A 14,324-nucleotide genomic window follows, 5' to 3' on the forward strand; every position below is an offset into this window, starting at 1 on the left:
AAGCCACTACTAATTCCAACCCTAACCCGATTCTAATTCCATACATTACCCACCACGAACAGCAAACAAGTACAAACAATCCGGTGATAAAACAGTGGCGCCCTAATCGCGTCGTTTAAAATATGGCGCCAAACGTCAAAAACACAGGGCGGCCTAATCGTTCCATTCAGGGCTCTCACAAATTAAAACCAGAAAATCCCTAAATGTCAAAAAATCCCTAGATGGCATGAAAAATCCCTAAACCATAAATTAGCGCGTTATACTATTGTAATATCACATTAGCTAAACGATAGTAGGGGTACAAATATATATATACACAAATGACAAACAAATTAACCTTGTTTACATGCTAAAAGTGAACTTTAGATATTCCCATATTTTTTTTAAAATAACAGCATTGTGTAGCTCAGGGTGGTCCAAGGTTGACAGCATCGCGGGCCACAATACTTCTTGCATATATTTTATTGGCCACATAACGTAGACTATATGCGTACCAGAAGAGGATCGAGGCTTTACGTTTGGTCAGGGCACGAAATGTTTAGAATGACGTCACAAAGCATCGTCACATACATAAGCTCCAGAAACTTGCTGCTATCGTCGAACTTATGCGCAAATGAAATCGAGTGTTATAAGAATGGGAAAAATGGTGCGCGCAAAGCGCAAAAAATTTGCGAATTTGACAAAACTTTAAATTTAGATCATTGCTTCTTAATTTTGTTCACCTATATATAACAGCCCTCGGAATATCCGCCCTGCTCGCAAGCTCTTAGCCATTTCTGACGGTTATAACTTATAAGTTCGCAAAACAGCCATTTTAGACAGTTTCATATAAGACGCACTGCGGCTTCTCTCAAGCCGGTCTAACACATACAAATTTATGCCTAATGTTAGATAACGAAAAAAACAACAAATTCATGCCACGTTTTAAATAGGCTAAGCAGTTTTAGTTACCCTTTAAAATTTTAAATAAACTTCCAAATGAACAGAAACAAGTATACATATTCTGAACATGTTTTGTTTTTTCAAAATTGCAATTCGGTTAACATTTAGGCTAAAAACAAATCTTTAATGCCCCAAATTCCACTCTGTATTTTTCTTTCTTCCACCCTCTAGTTTACAGCAACATAACTGAAGTAGCCTACGTTTTGTAAACAAAATTGAGTTGAAACTAATATATTGACCCACAAAAATTACGAACAGCGCATATAACAGCTAAGCAATTCAACAAATCATTGTCAACAGCGATTCCAAACAGAAGAGTTACAAGGTTGTTTTGTAAAGAAATTTAAACTTTTAAAGGGATCCAGGATGTTGTTCTTCCTAATATTTTTTAATATGTTGGCAATTATAAAATATATGCGATATATTTTCAGGCGCAATTTAACACAACACATTGGTCGGCATCACTTTTTTCGAAAAGAGTGTAGGCCTCATATAGGCTACATCGTTTGTTACAGTGGCGCTTGGGTTAAGTTTTATTTGAAACAAGCGTAGTTTGGTTTCCATTGTGGAGTTATACGTTACCTACAATACAGTTTTTCCCAAGGAGTTGTATTTGGAGAAAGACCTAATTGTCCTGCTCCCATTTTTTTTGTTTCTTTTCCGGGCGACCCAATGCGTAGCCTACTGCTTAATTTTAATATATAGAGCCTTTGTGGTGTCACATATTTGAAATATTTTGTACATTCATTAACTAAACATACTTTCATGTTCGAGTTATCAGTATGATCCCGTTCGAGTGGCAAGGCAGCTTTTTAACGGAGGATTTAAAATCTTTGTTATTTGGGTTAAAGTTGTAGGCCTATTTCATTGCCAATTGGCCATAGGCCTACTTAAGGTACCTAGCCATATTCTCCCTCAGAATCGCTCTTCGACACCTACATTGATCTGCTCTGCGTTTTAGTTTCAAAGAGATTTCAACCTTGTTGAAGTCTTATTGGTTAAATTAACCATTTGGATTGTCCTTCTGGGGTCTGATATTATTTTTCGTATTGCTTGCAGGGGGGCACTTTTACGCTTTGTTTTGAGTTTATACATTTTACCAAGGCTTGTATTGTATAAGTCAGGGGTCGGCCACCCCTGGCACGCGTACCCAAAGTCGCACGCGAGTTGATTTTTCAGGGCACGCCAAATGATTTAACTCGCTCGTTATATCACCTTAAAAAATGCAACCATTACATCATTAACATTATTATTACAATGACTAACACTAGCGCTAACTAAGCTGTTGTACACATTTCTAGTTCGATCTGCAGTGTTTGTGTCAGAAATTAGTGTCTTAAATGTTGTATTTAATATTATTCTTTTGTGGCCGTTATACTTGGTGCCTACGACTAACCGTTTGTATTAAGTCACAACGCCCTAAAATGGGCGCGATGTTTACTGCGGTAAAGCAGGGCATTCAACATTAAAGTATGCAAGTGTGTTTTTGTGCGACTGAGAAACCTAGCTTAAAGCGAAACTGTTAGGTAACACTTCTAGGTAGGCACCGGCTGAAAAACGTTGAAGTGTATTCCAAAATAGCGGGCACAGTATTGTATTCTAGATGTCAGATCATTCGTAACTTAGATGTCAGATCACAGCAGGGTTGCGGAGTCGAACTTGATACTCGAGTAAGACTAGATAAAACTACCCGAGCCCGACATGTGCGCATGCGCATAACCAAATTTCGAAACTATTTTCCTTGAGCCCTACGAAGGATTACGGATTATCCATCTTGTTTTAGTTACGTAAATCGGTGAAGTACAGGCAGTTAAGTCTGAGTCGGACTCGGGTTGTTTTTACTCCGCAGCTCTGGTTGCCAGTGCAAAACCAAACATAGAAAAATGTTTGGCACGCGCGTTGTTGATATTAATTTGGCACACTGCATACGAAAGGTTGCCGACCCCTGGTATATAGGCTTGCCATACGTCCCGGTTTAGCCGGGACAGTCCTATGTTTAAGGCCGTGTCCCGGTGTCCCGCCCCAATTTTTTTAACATAAATTAATTATTTTCCAGCGGGTGTTAAGAAATATTTTTCTGGGGAGGTTGCTGGGGCTAGATTCATTATTTGTGTGGTGAGTAAAAAAAATAAATGGATATTATCCGGCGGGTGCTGGAAGATATGTTTTTGAGGAAGGCAAGCGAGCGCCATCGCAAACCGGTCACCGTTAAGCAATTTTTATTTTCAAGGATTTTTTTCACGTATGACGCAGTTTGGTGCCGCTATTATTAAGTCTAAACAATTGCTGTTAGAACCTAAAGTTTAACGTTTGTTAGTAATTCTGGATTGATAAATGTCGCGAGTTTTCAGCATTACCAATCAAATTAAAGTCATAACATATTGATTGCCTTAACAAAAATAAGTTTTAATGTTTCCAACTTATGAAATATATGTTTGAAAACTTCTCGATGTCTGTTACCGCGCAAAATTTAGGTAGAGTTCGCAAAATTTCGCATTTAAAGCGGCGGTTTTAATAGTAACCAATTTTCAGTTTCAAACGAGATTTTAGTTGTACGCAGTATAGTACCAGGATTACGTATTTGATGAACGCGAACAATGGCTGCTATACAACTTAAGGCTTTACGTTAGTGAGTGGTTCCCTATCGATATATGTCACCAGTTTTCGTTACGTGAAAGATGTTTGACCTGCTTAGCCGATGGGTATTTAGTCGTTTTATTTCAAATAAGCACACATTATTTGCAATTTTGTTTCAACAAATGTAAAATTTTAGTTTGCGAAGACGAACAATTAGAAGTTTCACAGTCACGCAGATAAATGCGATGAATCGTCATCCGATTAAATGCTGTTTCCACACAGGCTAAAGAATGTGACTCCATTTGTCATTTCGTTAACCCATTTCAGGCGAAATAAGCAAAAAAATACTCAAGGGACGACAAACATAGGCCTATATGCTTTATAACAATCAACGATTAGAGAAATTATAAAACGTTTTATTTATAGAAAAAATTAAAATGTTTACGACTTAACACTTTAATTAGCACTCAAGTCAGACATTAATTTTTAATAACATGATAAATAACCTTTTTAAATTTTTTAAAATCATCGGCAATAACACGCGCCTCAGGCAAATGACGCAGAATACAACCTAATATGTAATAGTTTTAACAGGCCAGCTTGATGGAATCTTGCATTTTGTTTAACTTAATTCCGCTTTAGAATGATTTGGTCCGGAGAATACAAATTTGTTATGGATACAGTGCCTTTGCAAACATGTATCCTACGGCCTAAAATTATTGCTGCTTTCACGAGGGTCGTGTAGCAGCTTGCGCTGCCCCATAATGTTACCAGCTTGAAACCCCGGCCAACCAGATGAAGCAGGCTGGCCGGTTGTGACGTCGTCACACCAGCCTCTGTGAATTTATCAAATTGACAGCATATTGCCTGATCGTGTTTTCGTCGATTGTCCGAGTTTCCTCTTTTTTCGATGTCTCGCCGAATTGAACTGTTATGAATTATAATTAACGCCATCTGGTATTAAGTATAAAAGGGGTTTTGTTTTATGCTAAAACCAGCCGTTCCTACTGTTCACTTGTGGAGTCCAGATCACGTACGTTACGGAGGTATATTTATTGTACGTATATCGTAAGTACCTGTAAGTACTGTTTGTCGTGTCGTTGCTTTATATGTAATAAATATCCTTTCATTGTTGCTGCGCCCAACAGCCGCATCCTACTTGAATTGTAGAAAGTATTTACCCAAATCATTGATTCACAATACAGACATTACTTTCGGCTACAATTTAAATTATTTAGAAAAAAACACCCTTAAAACTAGGGCCCTGAAAAATACCCCCTGACAAAATATAAAACAACCGCAACCCTGTTAAGTTACTTATTTGCATTAAATTATTTTGTATTAGGTCTACATTAAGTTTATTTGCAGTTTTCAAAATGCGTCCCGGATTTACGGTTCTAAAACATGGCAAGCCTACCTGGTATAGGTATTGATTTTATCACCCATTTAAGGTTTAATTAAAGCTAAAATATCATGCTATGCTTGAATGATCCGGCGGTTGCCCTTTGTTACGGTCACGCCACCTTACGATACATAAACGCAATACCGAACCTGTATTTTTTGCACAACCAAAAACTTTTTTTTCATTTTTTAATTTATCAGCGTGTCACAATTAATAAATCCTCCTTGTTAATTTGAAAAGTTTATATGTATTAGAGATTCACACAAACAGCATCAACTTCATACGTTATTACTAATTGGTTTATTTTTTGGTAATGGAATACACTGGAAGTGAATACGATGGTGAAAGAAAAAATGACAGGTTAGTACCAGTGAAACCTAATTAAACAATAAACAGACATGTTTCACAGTATTTAACATAGATCATCTCTTCTGTTAATTAGAAATGTCCATTATATGCCAAGTCTTAGTATTTGTATACCAATACTAGGGTTGTATCGGTGCCCATTAGATACCAAATCAATATCAAAACAAAATATTTAGATTCCATGGTTAATTTCTTAAAAATATAGTTTGTTATTAACAACTCTATAGGTAACTAAACTTTTATTTGAGCTGAGGATAGTAATAATGTTATTTAATATTGAATCACTATACTTTTTGTCCAAAATATGGGGTATAGGAATAAAATGTTGATTATCGGACATCTGTACTGGAAATGAAACTTGATCAAGCGGCCCAAATCGTTGTTTAATGTTATGCCTGATAGCAACAGTTGGTGTACTGTGAAGTATTAATGATAGTTTACTGTATGGTATCCCTATAAACAGTTTAAATCAATATTTTTTATTTTCAAAATGAATGGCCGTGGTATGCAGAATAGATAAAGTGGATGGTTCTCTCTTCAATCAAACTTAAAAATGTGACTTTTTAATCTTTAGCAAATATCTTGTTTAAGTACCAAATTTGCATGCAGACAAGCCTTCAAATACTTAAATTGATAACCCAACCAACAGGATTTTGGTGAAAAATAAACCACCTTATACTACTGGCTCTTTAGGGTTTACATTGTGCAGCCTTAGCAGTTCTGGCATTGTTACAACACAAATTCATGCCAACTAAAGTAGTCTTAGATAGAAATCGCCTTTGAAATTTATTATTAAGCTACATTACAGATCCGTGATAGTGTACCCTAGATCAACTTTGTTTTGTTAAAAGTGTACCACATTTGTTGTTCCTCAAGCTAAATAACAGCTTGAAAATACACTGATTTAGCCACTTTGCAGTTAGTGAGTATTTGCAGAAAGGTAAACAGATAAGACTTCTACATCAATTTGATTTAAGTTAGACATATACTAACTCCATCAATAGGAATGCCTGTTTGTGAATGTTGTACTCCGTTAAATAATAATTTATGGGTAAATTCATTGCTCCTTGTAAACTCCTTTAATATGTAAAAAAGTCAGCTTAGTAAGGTTTAATTTTAGCATTAAGGAACAAACTTCAATTAAGTGCAAAAACTCATTATTTTCTGACTCTTCCAGAGCAGAAATCACAGCATTGTATCATTAACAATGGCTAAAATGTCTTAGGCAACTGGATAGATGTTGAAACTTTGCAATCTAATAAGGTCCACCAAGGTTTAACAAATCATAATAACAAAGACAACAAAATATGTACAATAGTGACTATTGTGGGGTCCCTGTGGTATATATTGAATAACCTAAAATATGATTCGTTTGTATGGCCTGTAATATTTTCTACAATCATCATTAATTTTATAATGACCTATTTTTGGGGTTTCAGGCTTGAAGGCACAGGGAATTATACTTTTCCAACAGAAACAGTTTACAAGGGAGAAATGAAAGATGGCATGTTTCATGGAAAAGGAACATTATATTTTCCAAATGGGAGTAAACATGAAGCAGAATGGTTCGAAGGGAGGTACGGACACAGCAAATTATATACTAATTTTGTAAATTTGATTTTATGTTTATTGAAATGTAAAACGGCCCTAATGTTCTCTTTAAATGTTTTATTTGTGTTTTAAAACCCCTGAATTGATAAGGATTTCCTAAGCTTTCTGCTTGAATATTCAGTTAGATAGCTGGACACAAATTTTTATACATACATGTAAATAAAATTGAATATTTTCCGAAAAGTCCTTCCTAATTTCACCACAACACAGTCACAAAAAAATCGGGCTTTAGAGCAATATTTTTATTGACCTATACAAACTTCTCTTACTATCTAGTAACTAATTTACAGTTTAATTGTAAAGCAGTGTTGTAAGTAATTGTTTCCAAATGACTTGACTAAGTGCTTTAATTAAATATAATTTTTTGTGGCAAAACATTGTTTAAAAAAAACAGGATAAAACAGTTTGCTTGCTATTTGTTTGTTCTGATGGTTAATAGAATTTTATTAGTTTAAAACATTAAATTTTGATGCTAATGACTTTATTTGGACATAATAAGTATTTACTATTTGTTCCTTTTCTAACGGACTTAAATTAACATTTGTAATACCAGAGCTCAATCAGGAAAATATACATTTTCTGATGGACTAGCATACCAAGAAGGGGATTGGGAGTTTTGTGATGGATATGATAGAAGATTCTACACAGAAATATGCAATGGATTAAAGCCTGCTGGACGGTCACAACTAACTGACAGGTCTACAAATCTGCATGCTTACTTTGACTGTTGGTGTGAAAAACTGTGCTAACCTGCCTAAAAATGTAATTAATAAACTCACATTAATTTAAGTATTTGACATTTTTAAAAAGTTTATTGAAATATTATTGCAAATCAGTTTAAAGCTACCACAATATTTTTTTGAAACATTTTTGGTTTTACAGAATTCCACCCCGGGATATACCTGAAGGACAGTTTGATTGTGGAGATGGGTTTTATAATCCCAAAACTAAAATCGTAACCGACTACAACCTCCATTTCCTAAGAAATGCAGGTATAAGTAACATGTATAATATTCTTTAAACAAAAACACATCTTTATGTCATTCATAATATTCATCTTATTAATAATCAACCAGAACTGAAAATATTTTGTAAAATTTATACATGATTTTGTCAGTAATAAGTATATTTAGCTTGAAGCGTGTTTAATAAACTTGTTCATGTCGCAGATGATGATGAACATGAATGGATAATGAAAACTTGCAGAAAGGGCTGGGACAAGATAGCTGGGTATATTCCACAGCTAAGTGCATGACATGCTGTGGTGCTCCTCCAACTTTTATGTGGAAAACATGGATTAGGCCATGTAAACTCAGCGGGCATGCATTATCTGCAAAAAACATATATTATGAAAACAAAAAAAAATGAGTTGAAATCTGTTAAACATTACATAAAATATTTTTTCACACATATTTTAAACATGCTATTCTTCTTTTTAATTTCTTATTCTTTATTTAATATGTTTTTACCTTAATAAACTGCTATTGTGATGGCAATAGTTGTGGTTTAATTTGAAGTCTATCTATTACTCTCTGTGACATGCAAAACACAGGATTCACTGATTTCAGACTTTCTTCGCCCAGCAGTGACAAACCAGCAATACCAAACAATGTGTGAAAGGGGTCCACCTGTAAAAAATTAAAAAAACTTTCGTTTTTACCAGTTTAAAGGAAATATATGCTGAAACACATACAATATCCCCAGGCCTGTCAGCAATTCCACCAGTTTCATCATCTTGTGAACACAGAATAAACTTTTTTAAACCAGCTTTGTCAATCCAATCAAGTTTGCCAAGTATTGCTATAGAGGAGAGAACCCACCAGGAGTAGCAGACATCTGGAAGTTTTTCAGGCCGTCCATTCAGACCACCTAAAAGTATACCAAATCAGATCTATTATTATGTGGTCCCCAACTTTGGTGTTGTTATGACCCCCTTTCAGTTTTAGAAAAGCAACACAACCCCACAATTTTGGTGTATTGCACATAACGATAAACCAGATTTCAATCATTATGCTATATGGCAAAATGTTTACATTTCTAGACAGATTGATTCAAATTTGACAAGAATGTTCTGATTACCGCCGAAATTATGCACAGGTAACTAAAGTTAGATATTTTGGCATAATGGTGACTTTTGATTCCGGAGAATGTATATATTGTGTACTTATAATGTAGCAATGGAAATTTGACTTCTCAAACTCGAAAAGTAACTTTAACAAAACAATATTAAATGACTTACATTAGTTTTAAAAAATCTGAAACTAAATTGATTGTCATATAGATTAAGAAGATATTTTATAGCATTCTCGTTTTCTTTGAATTGCTTGTTCAAATGGGAAAAATGTTGTTACGAAGAATTCAATTGTGCATAAATGCTGTTTCACAGGTTTTAATAATTATCGCAAAACGGTGGTCATATGTTTATTTTTAGATAAGGCTGGAAGCGGTATGCTTTTGCGATTCATTAAAACAAGAGTAATGTTGACGTCATAAACATAGTTGGTTTACTGGTACAAATGTCTTTAACTTAATTGTTAACATGTCGGTTACTCTTTCTACTGCTTAACAAGTAGCACAGGACGACTCTCAGACAACCTATAAAACCACTCGTTAAGAATTTTTATGACGCAGGAATATAAGTAAAACAAGCTGCTGGAAACATATTTTCGCTCAGGTTGTACATTCGGTGTAGGATGCTGGATATCTAAAAATAAACTTGGCCCGCATGTTGAGACCCATGATTTAGAGCTACTGAATAAGCAAACAATTATTTCTCGAAGATTAGTTTTTGGTCAAATACAATGTGAAGTGTCGTCTATGTAGTTTTATACAAAATTGTGACCCTGTCTAAACAATTCTGTTGTTTTACATTTAATTTAATTACAACAAACTATACCAACAAGATTGGTCCAACCTGATGGAAGCTGTCTTTCACATAACCACCAGCCTAAGAGGTTAGCATCCACATGATGAAGTTCCCCAAGGATAGATAATGCTCCAAGGCAACAAAATATCTAACATACAGTTTTTGTTGTACGAGATGAAAACAATTTGGATGAAACTGAAAACACTTTGGATAAAACAAACAGCGATGGAATATACTAAACAGTCTTTTCAGTTTTAACTTCTTGTCTCTGAGTTAACATTTTAAATACCTGACCAGAGTGAGATTCAGAGCCAGGTCGACAACCAAAACCTCCATCAAAATTCATGCAAGACAAAATGAACGAAACACTTTTCTTGATATCGATTGGACAGTCTTTCCATAACCTATTGGTCAAGGCTAGTGTTGCAATAGCACAAAATGAAAACCTTGTGTCAACTTCATTCCATTGGTCACCTAAAAAAAATTTTAATGTTTTTGAACTAGTACAATAAATAAAACTGTAACAGCTTCTTGGCTTCTAAATTTCGTTCAACCAGGCCACAACTTTCTGTTGGTGCACGACACTTTGTCTTAACTATTGCAAGTTTACTCTTTATTTAATTTATTTAAAATAGAATGCGTATTTAATGTTTGTAGGCCAAATGTTTTTCGGTTACTGCGAAATTCTGATATATCCGTTAGTGCAATTTGTAGGTGAAGAAAAACTTTTCATTCCACATACTTTAGTTTTGTAGACAATACCCAGCCGCTGCTTTTTATAACAGGCAAGCGACTCATGGAATCCTTGCCGAAAAAGTGAAACCATACCAAGGGTGGCCAACTTACTTTTGATTTTGAACAACTAAAATACTATTAAAAGACTTAAGACCGCCAGTTCGGTAATAAAGTTAAACGAACAAAAGTCGCAATATACCTTTTTTCTGTAACTCTTTTACTGTATATTAATTCATATTTCCACTTATCAAACAACGTTGGCGGCAATTTTAAGTAAAGTTTATTTTGCAGTTAAAAAAAATCAGAAAATAATGTTCCACTATTTACTAATAATTAGGGCGTTTTCCAGCCACAACTAATTACCACTTTTTACTCCAACAAAAGCCAACATTTTGCATACAACACACATTTATAAGTTGAATGGTCTGTTTTGCCAACTTGATGAAGAGTGTTACCTGATGCGCATTTTTTTAATTTCCTATTCCTAAATGTGAGTGTAATTGTTAAGTCACTGTAGCGTGTAATTGGTCCAGTGGTTGGGTTGATTGCTTGTGCATTACCTAGTTCAGCATTATTATGTTGCTTTGCATGTCTTATTTGACGTTTCCATGATAGTGAAAGATTTGCTTACGATAACCGTGGTAAACTCTCTAAATGAACAATGTGCTTAAAAAAGAAATTTAATAAAGGCAGATTTTTTTGCGCGAATTTTAGTACTTCTTAATTGGCTATAAACAACCAGAATACATTTAGTCCTATGCAAATTTGACTGGCAACAAAATGCTTTTTAGGTCATGTGTTTGATGACGTTACAATATGAGGTATTTTGTGCCGTATACAAAAAAATGCTAAATCTGGTAATTCTAACCATAATTGTACTGCTTGAGCTTACAAAGTTTATCGGCTGCTTATCGTTCAATTCATATAAATATAGCGCGCTCTTTTTGGAAATCCGACACATAATAAAAATCAACGAGGTTGGTGGCCACCCCTGGTTAATAGGATTTCATAAACGTTTTAGTATTGTTGGCATTGAACAATTATTATTACTTTCCAATAGGTTCTTAGATTTTTTTTTCGTTGCAAGCTGATTGCGTTTCTTTCTTAAAAAAACGATTGGGGACTAACATGAATATCACGTCGGTCGATAATTGATTATTTGCCACGAGTCGAATACATTTCACGTCGGATTTAAGACAGATTTTCCTTTGTGTTGCAAACATATCAATTTGACATGAACATTAATTTATTCTGTTATTCTTCAGAAAGGTTTTCCGGGTATTGCGAGGTAGCATTTAGCCATTCCATGGTACTTTTAGATTTTTTAATTGCCACAATCATTTTCTACATAATTACAGGCTATCCACAAGGCTAGCAAATTAACACGGACATACAACGTAATATGCAAGAGTGACATAGGGCCCAAAGCATATTGATTTTTTAGTTTTGTTTAACCTCGCAAAATTTACTTAGAATTCGTAAATTAATGCGTCTATTGCAGTTGCAATCGATTGAAATCGGCGAAAGAACGCCACTACAGTCCTTAACCAGTTGAACTTAAAGTGGTAAATACTTGTTTGACTTGATTAAGGCAGGGTTAAGGTTGGTTCACACTAGCCGCATCTTGCGTTAACGTAAAACCTTTTAAAAAAATGCTTTACCTTGCGAAAAATAATTTACAATATTAACTTTGGCGCTTTCGGTTAGAAGTGAGGAAATTTGCCGCTAACGCTGGCAACGCATTATGTGTGAACTGGACGACGCTAGCGTTTTGCGCTAGAAGCAGTACGCGTCTAGTGTGAACCAACTTTTAGAATTAAACTGATGAATATTATTGTATTCCATTTAACCTTGGCAATGCAGGGTATTTATTCTAGTTTTATAATTAAAGGATAGGGATTCCATTTTGCTCTTATTTATTTAGCATTAAAATGGAAAACATTCAATTTTATTAGGTGTCAAACAATATTAAAATGTTGACACTTCTGTTCATTGCAAGTTATCTACCTGAAAAAGAACCATCAGAATTCTGCAGGTTTGCAATAAACTTGACAGCTTTATCAACATCAATTTTGTTCAGTTTATCATATGTACAGAGAATCTGCAAAATAAAAAACATGGACCACAATAATTACTGTGTTTTGTTGCAAATTATATTAGACATTGGTTGTTTTGCTGGGACACATTCCAAAAATAACCAGCATTTCAAGTTTGTTTTTACATCAAAGGTGTAGAAAGAAATGGAAGCAGGCCTACTACATACTCATGCCTATTTGTGTGCTCATGTGCATGTAGCTTTATAAATATCTAGAACACCCGGGACTTTTGAAAAGCCAAAATAAGACGTTTTTTGCACAGGTAAAGCATGGAAAAGTAGATAAGGTGCAATAAAAATTCAACCAACAACCATGACTCTTTAAACTAATATGGCTGATTAAGGACTTGTTTATAGACACACTGTAGCCTAGCTTGGTTGAAGAGGGGAATGGTTTAGTTCGTAAAGTTTTTCATACCCTACTTGGCATAACCAGAAGTCCATGAATAATGAACGTATCTTTAAAAGGACTTATGGCATTTTAGTCAATTCACCAAGCATTAAAAAAAAACGAGGCTTTGTTTTAAAACAAGACCTTAATTATAATAGGAATGCCTAACCAATAGTTTAAAAGTAACACAGAATTACAGGATAAAATTGATTAATGTGGGACAATCTTCATTAAAATAACAAATATGTGAAATATTTAGGTGGAAGACAAAGAATGTTGTTTAGTTAGAACAAATATTGTTTGCTTTCAAGTACACTTTATCACCTGTATTGCACTTAGCGTATACAAAATACTGGCATCTTGCCTAGGTGAAGGTCCGAATCCCCCACAATTTTTTTGGCAGGACACAACAAAGTCGACTATTTCTGTTTCATTTAATCTGGAAAAACATGATTTAAGAAAATGAAAGGGGTGCCTAGATCATGCTAATGTAACATTTACTTGTCAAGAAAATTTGATAATACCTATGACTACTGTTAAGAAGATCAAGCGCCGTTAAACCCCAATAAACACCACTCATTCTTAGATATTCTGTCATGCAGTATTCATAATCTTCCTTGTCAGTTCCATAACATGACAAATAGGTGCAGTGTTTTTCTCCAATGAAGTCCAACAAGACTTCTGGTAGTGTCACATCTTTTAAATTAGACCCCTATTAAATTAATTTTTTTTACAATGTTGTTTTAACTTTACATAACTATTTTAAATTATAAAAAAAGTGTTTTGTTGAACAGTTTGAAAAAAATAGAAAAGCTGCCTTATTACAAGGTTGATATTAAACCTACTAAACTATATTGTATTATACCATCATAGAATTCTTCACAGTGAAAATGTAATGACGAAATCCAACATCATACTATCCACATTATTCTTAAATATAAGCTAGAAAAACAAATAAGTGATTAATATATATTCCTTATGTTTCAAAATTCTAACATAGCAAAAACTACAAATTAATTATTAAAGCTCCAGAAGGAAGGGCCGCTAACCCCTTTCACAGTATAACTGACTGTGCTGTACCTTTACATACTACAAGCCTAAACTAACATACTACAAGCCTAAAACTAAGTTTTTTTGTAAACAAATTAGGGGAATGATTTAAAAACATGATATCAATGTTGTTACAAGTCATTTTTGACTGACTCTAGTACCAGTCATGTCACTCTCATAGTAAGCAATGCAGTGTCATAAACAATTCATTTTAAAATGATTTAAGTCCCATTCAAATCGTTTGTGAAACAACTTCAAGTCAAGTATTAAAAAAAATAAGGTAAGTCCC

The 14,324-nt window shown here is 34.4% G+C and overlaps 2 protein-coding genes across 2 annotated transcripts; one reads left to right on the plus strand and one right to left on the minus strand.

Annotated features, from left to right (window-relative positions):
• Positions 1-5,071: 5,071 nt before the first annotated feature.
• On the plus strand, positions 5,072-8,412 carry LOC146133149 (MORN repeat-containing protein 5-like). Its single transcript, XM_083397940.1, has 5 exons — positions 5,072-5,281; positions 6,727-6,864; positions 7,452-7,595; positions 7,781-7,890; positions 8,068-8,412. The coding sequence occupies exons 1-5, from the start codon at positions 5,235-5,237 to the stop codon at positions 8,151-8,153; spliced, it is 525 nt and encodes a 174-aa protein (XP_083254066.1). The 5' UTR covers positions 5,072-5,234; the 3' UTR covers positions 8,154-8,412.
• On the minus strand, positions 7,692-14,055 carry LOC146133150 (geranylgeranyl transferase type-2 subunit beta-like). Its single transcript, XM_083397939.1, has 9 exons — positions 13,851-14,055; positions 13,510-13,697; positions 13,310-13,424; positions 12,507-12,600; positions 10,054-10,238; positions 9,813-9,912; positions 8,592-8,767; positions 8,368-8,526; positions 7,692-8,228 (listed from the first exon to the last, which is right to left on the minus strand). The coding sequence occupies exons 1-8, from the start codon at positions 13,854-13,856 to the stop codon at positions 8,380-8,382; spliced, it is 1,011 nt and encodes a 336-aa protein (XP_083254065.1). The 5' UTR covers positions 13,857-14,055; the 3' UTR covers positions 7,692-8,228; positions 8,368-8,379.
• Between the last annotated feature and the right edge of the window lie 269 nt (positions 14,056-14,324).

Source organism: Ascidiella aspersa, chromosome 9 (assembly GCF_963924565.1).
Source record: "Ascidiella aspersa chromosome 9, kaAscAspe10.2, whole genome shotgun sequence".
Classification (NCBI taxonomy): domain Eukaryota; kingdom Metazoa; phylum Chordata; class Ascidiacea; order Phlebobranchia; family Ascidiidae; genus Ascidiella; species Ascidiella aspersa.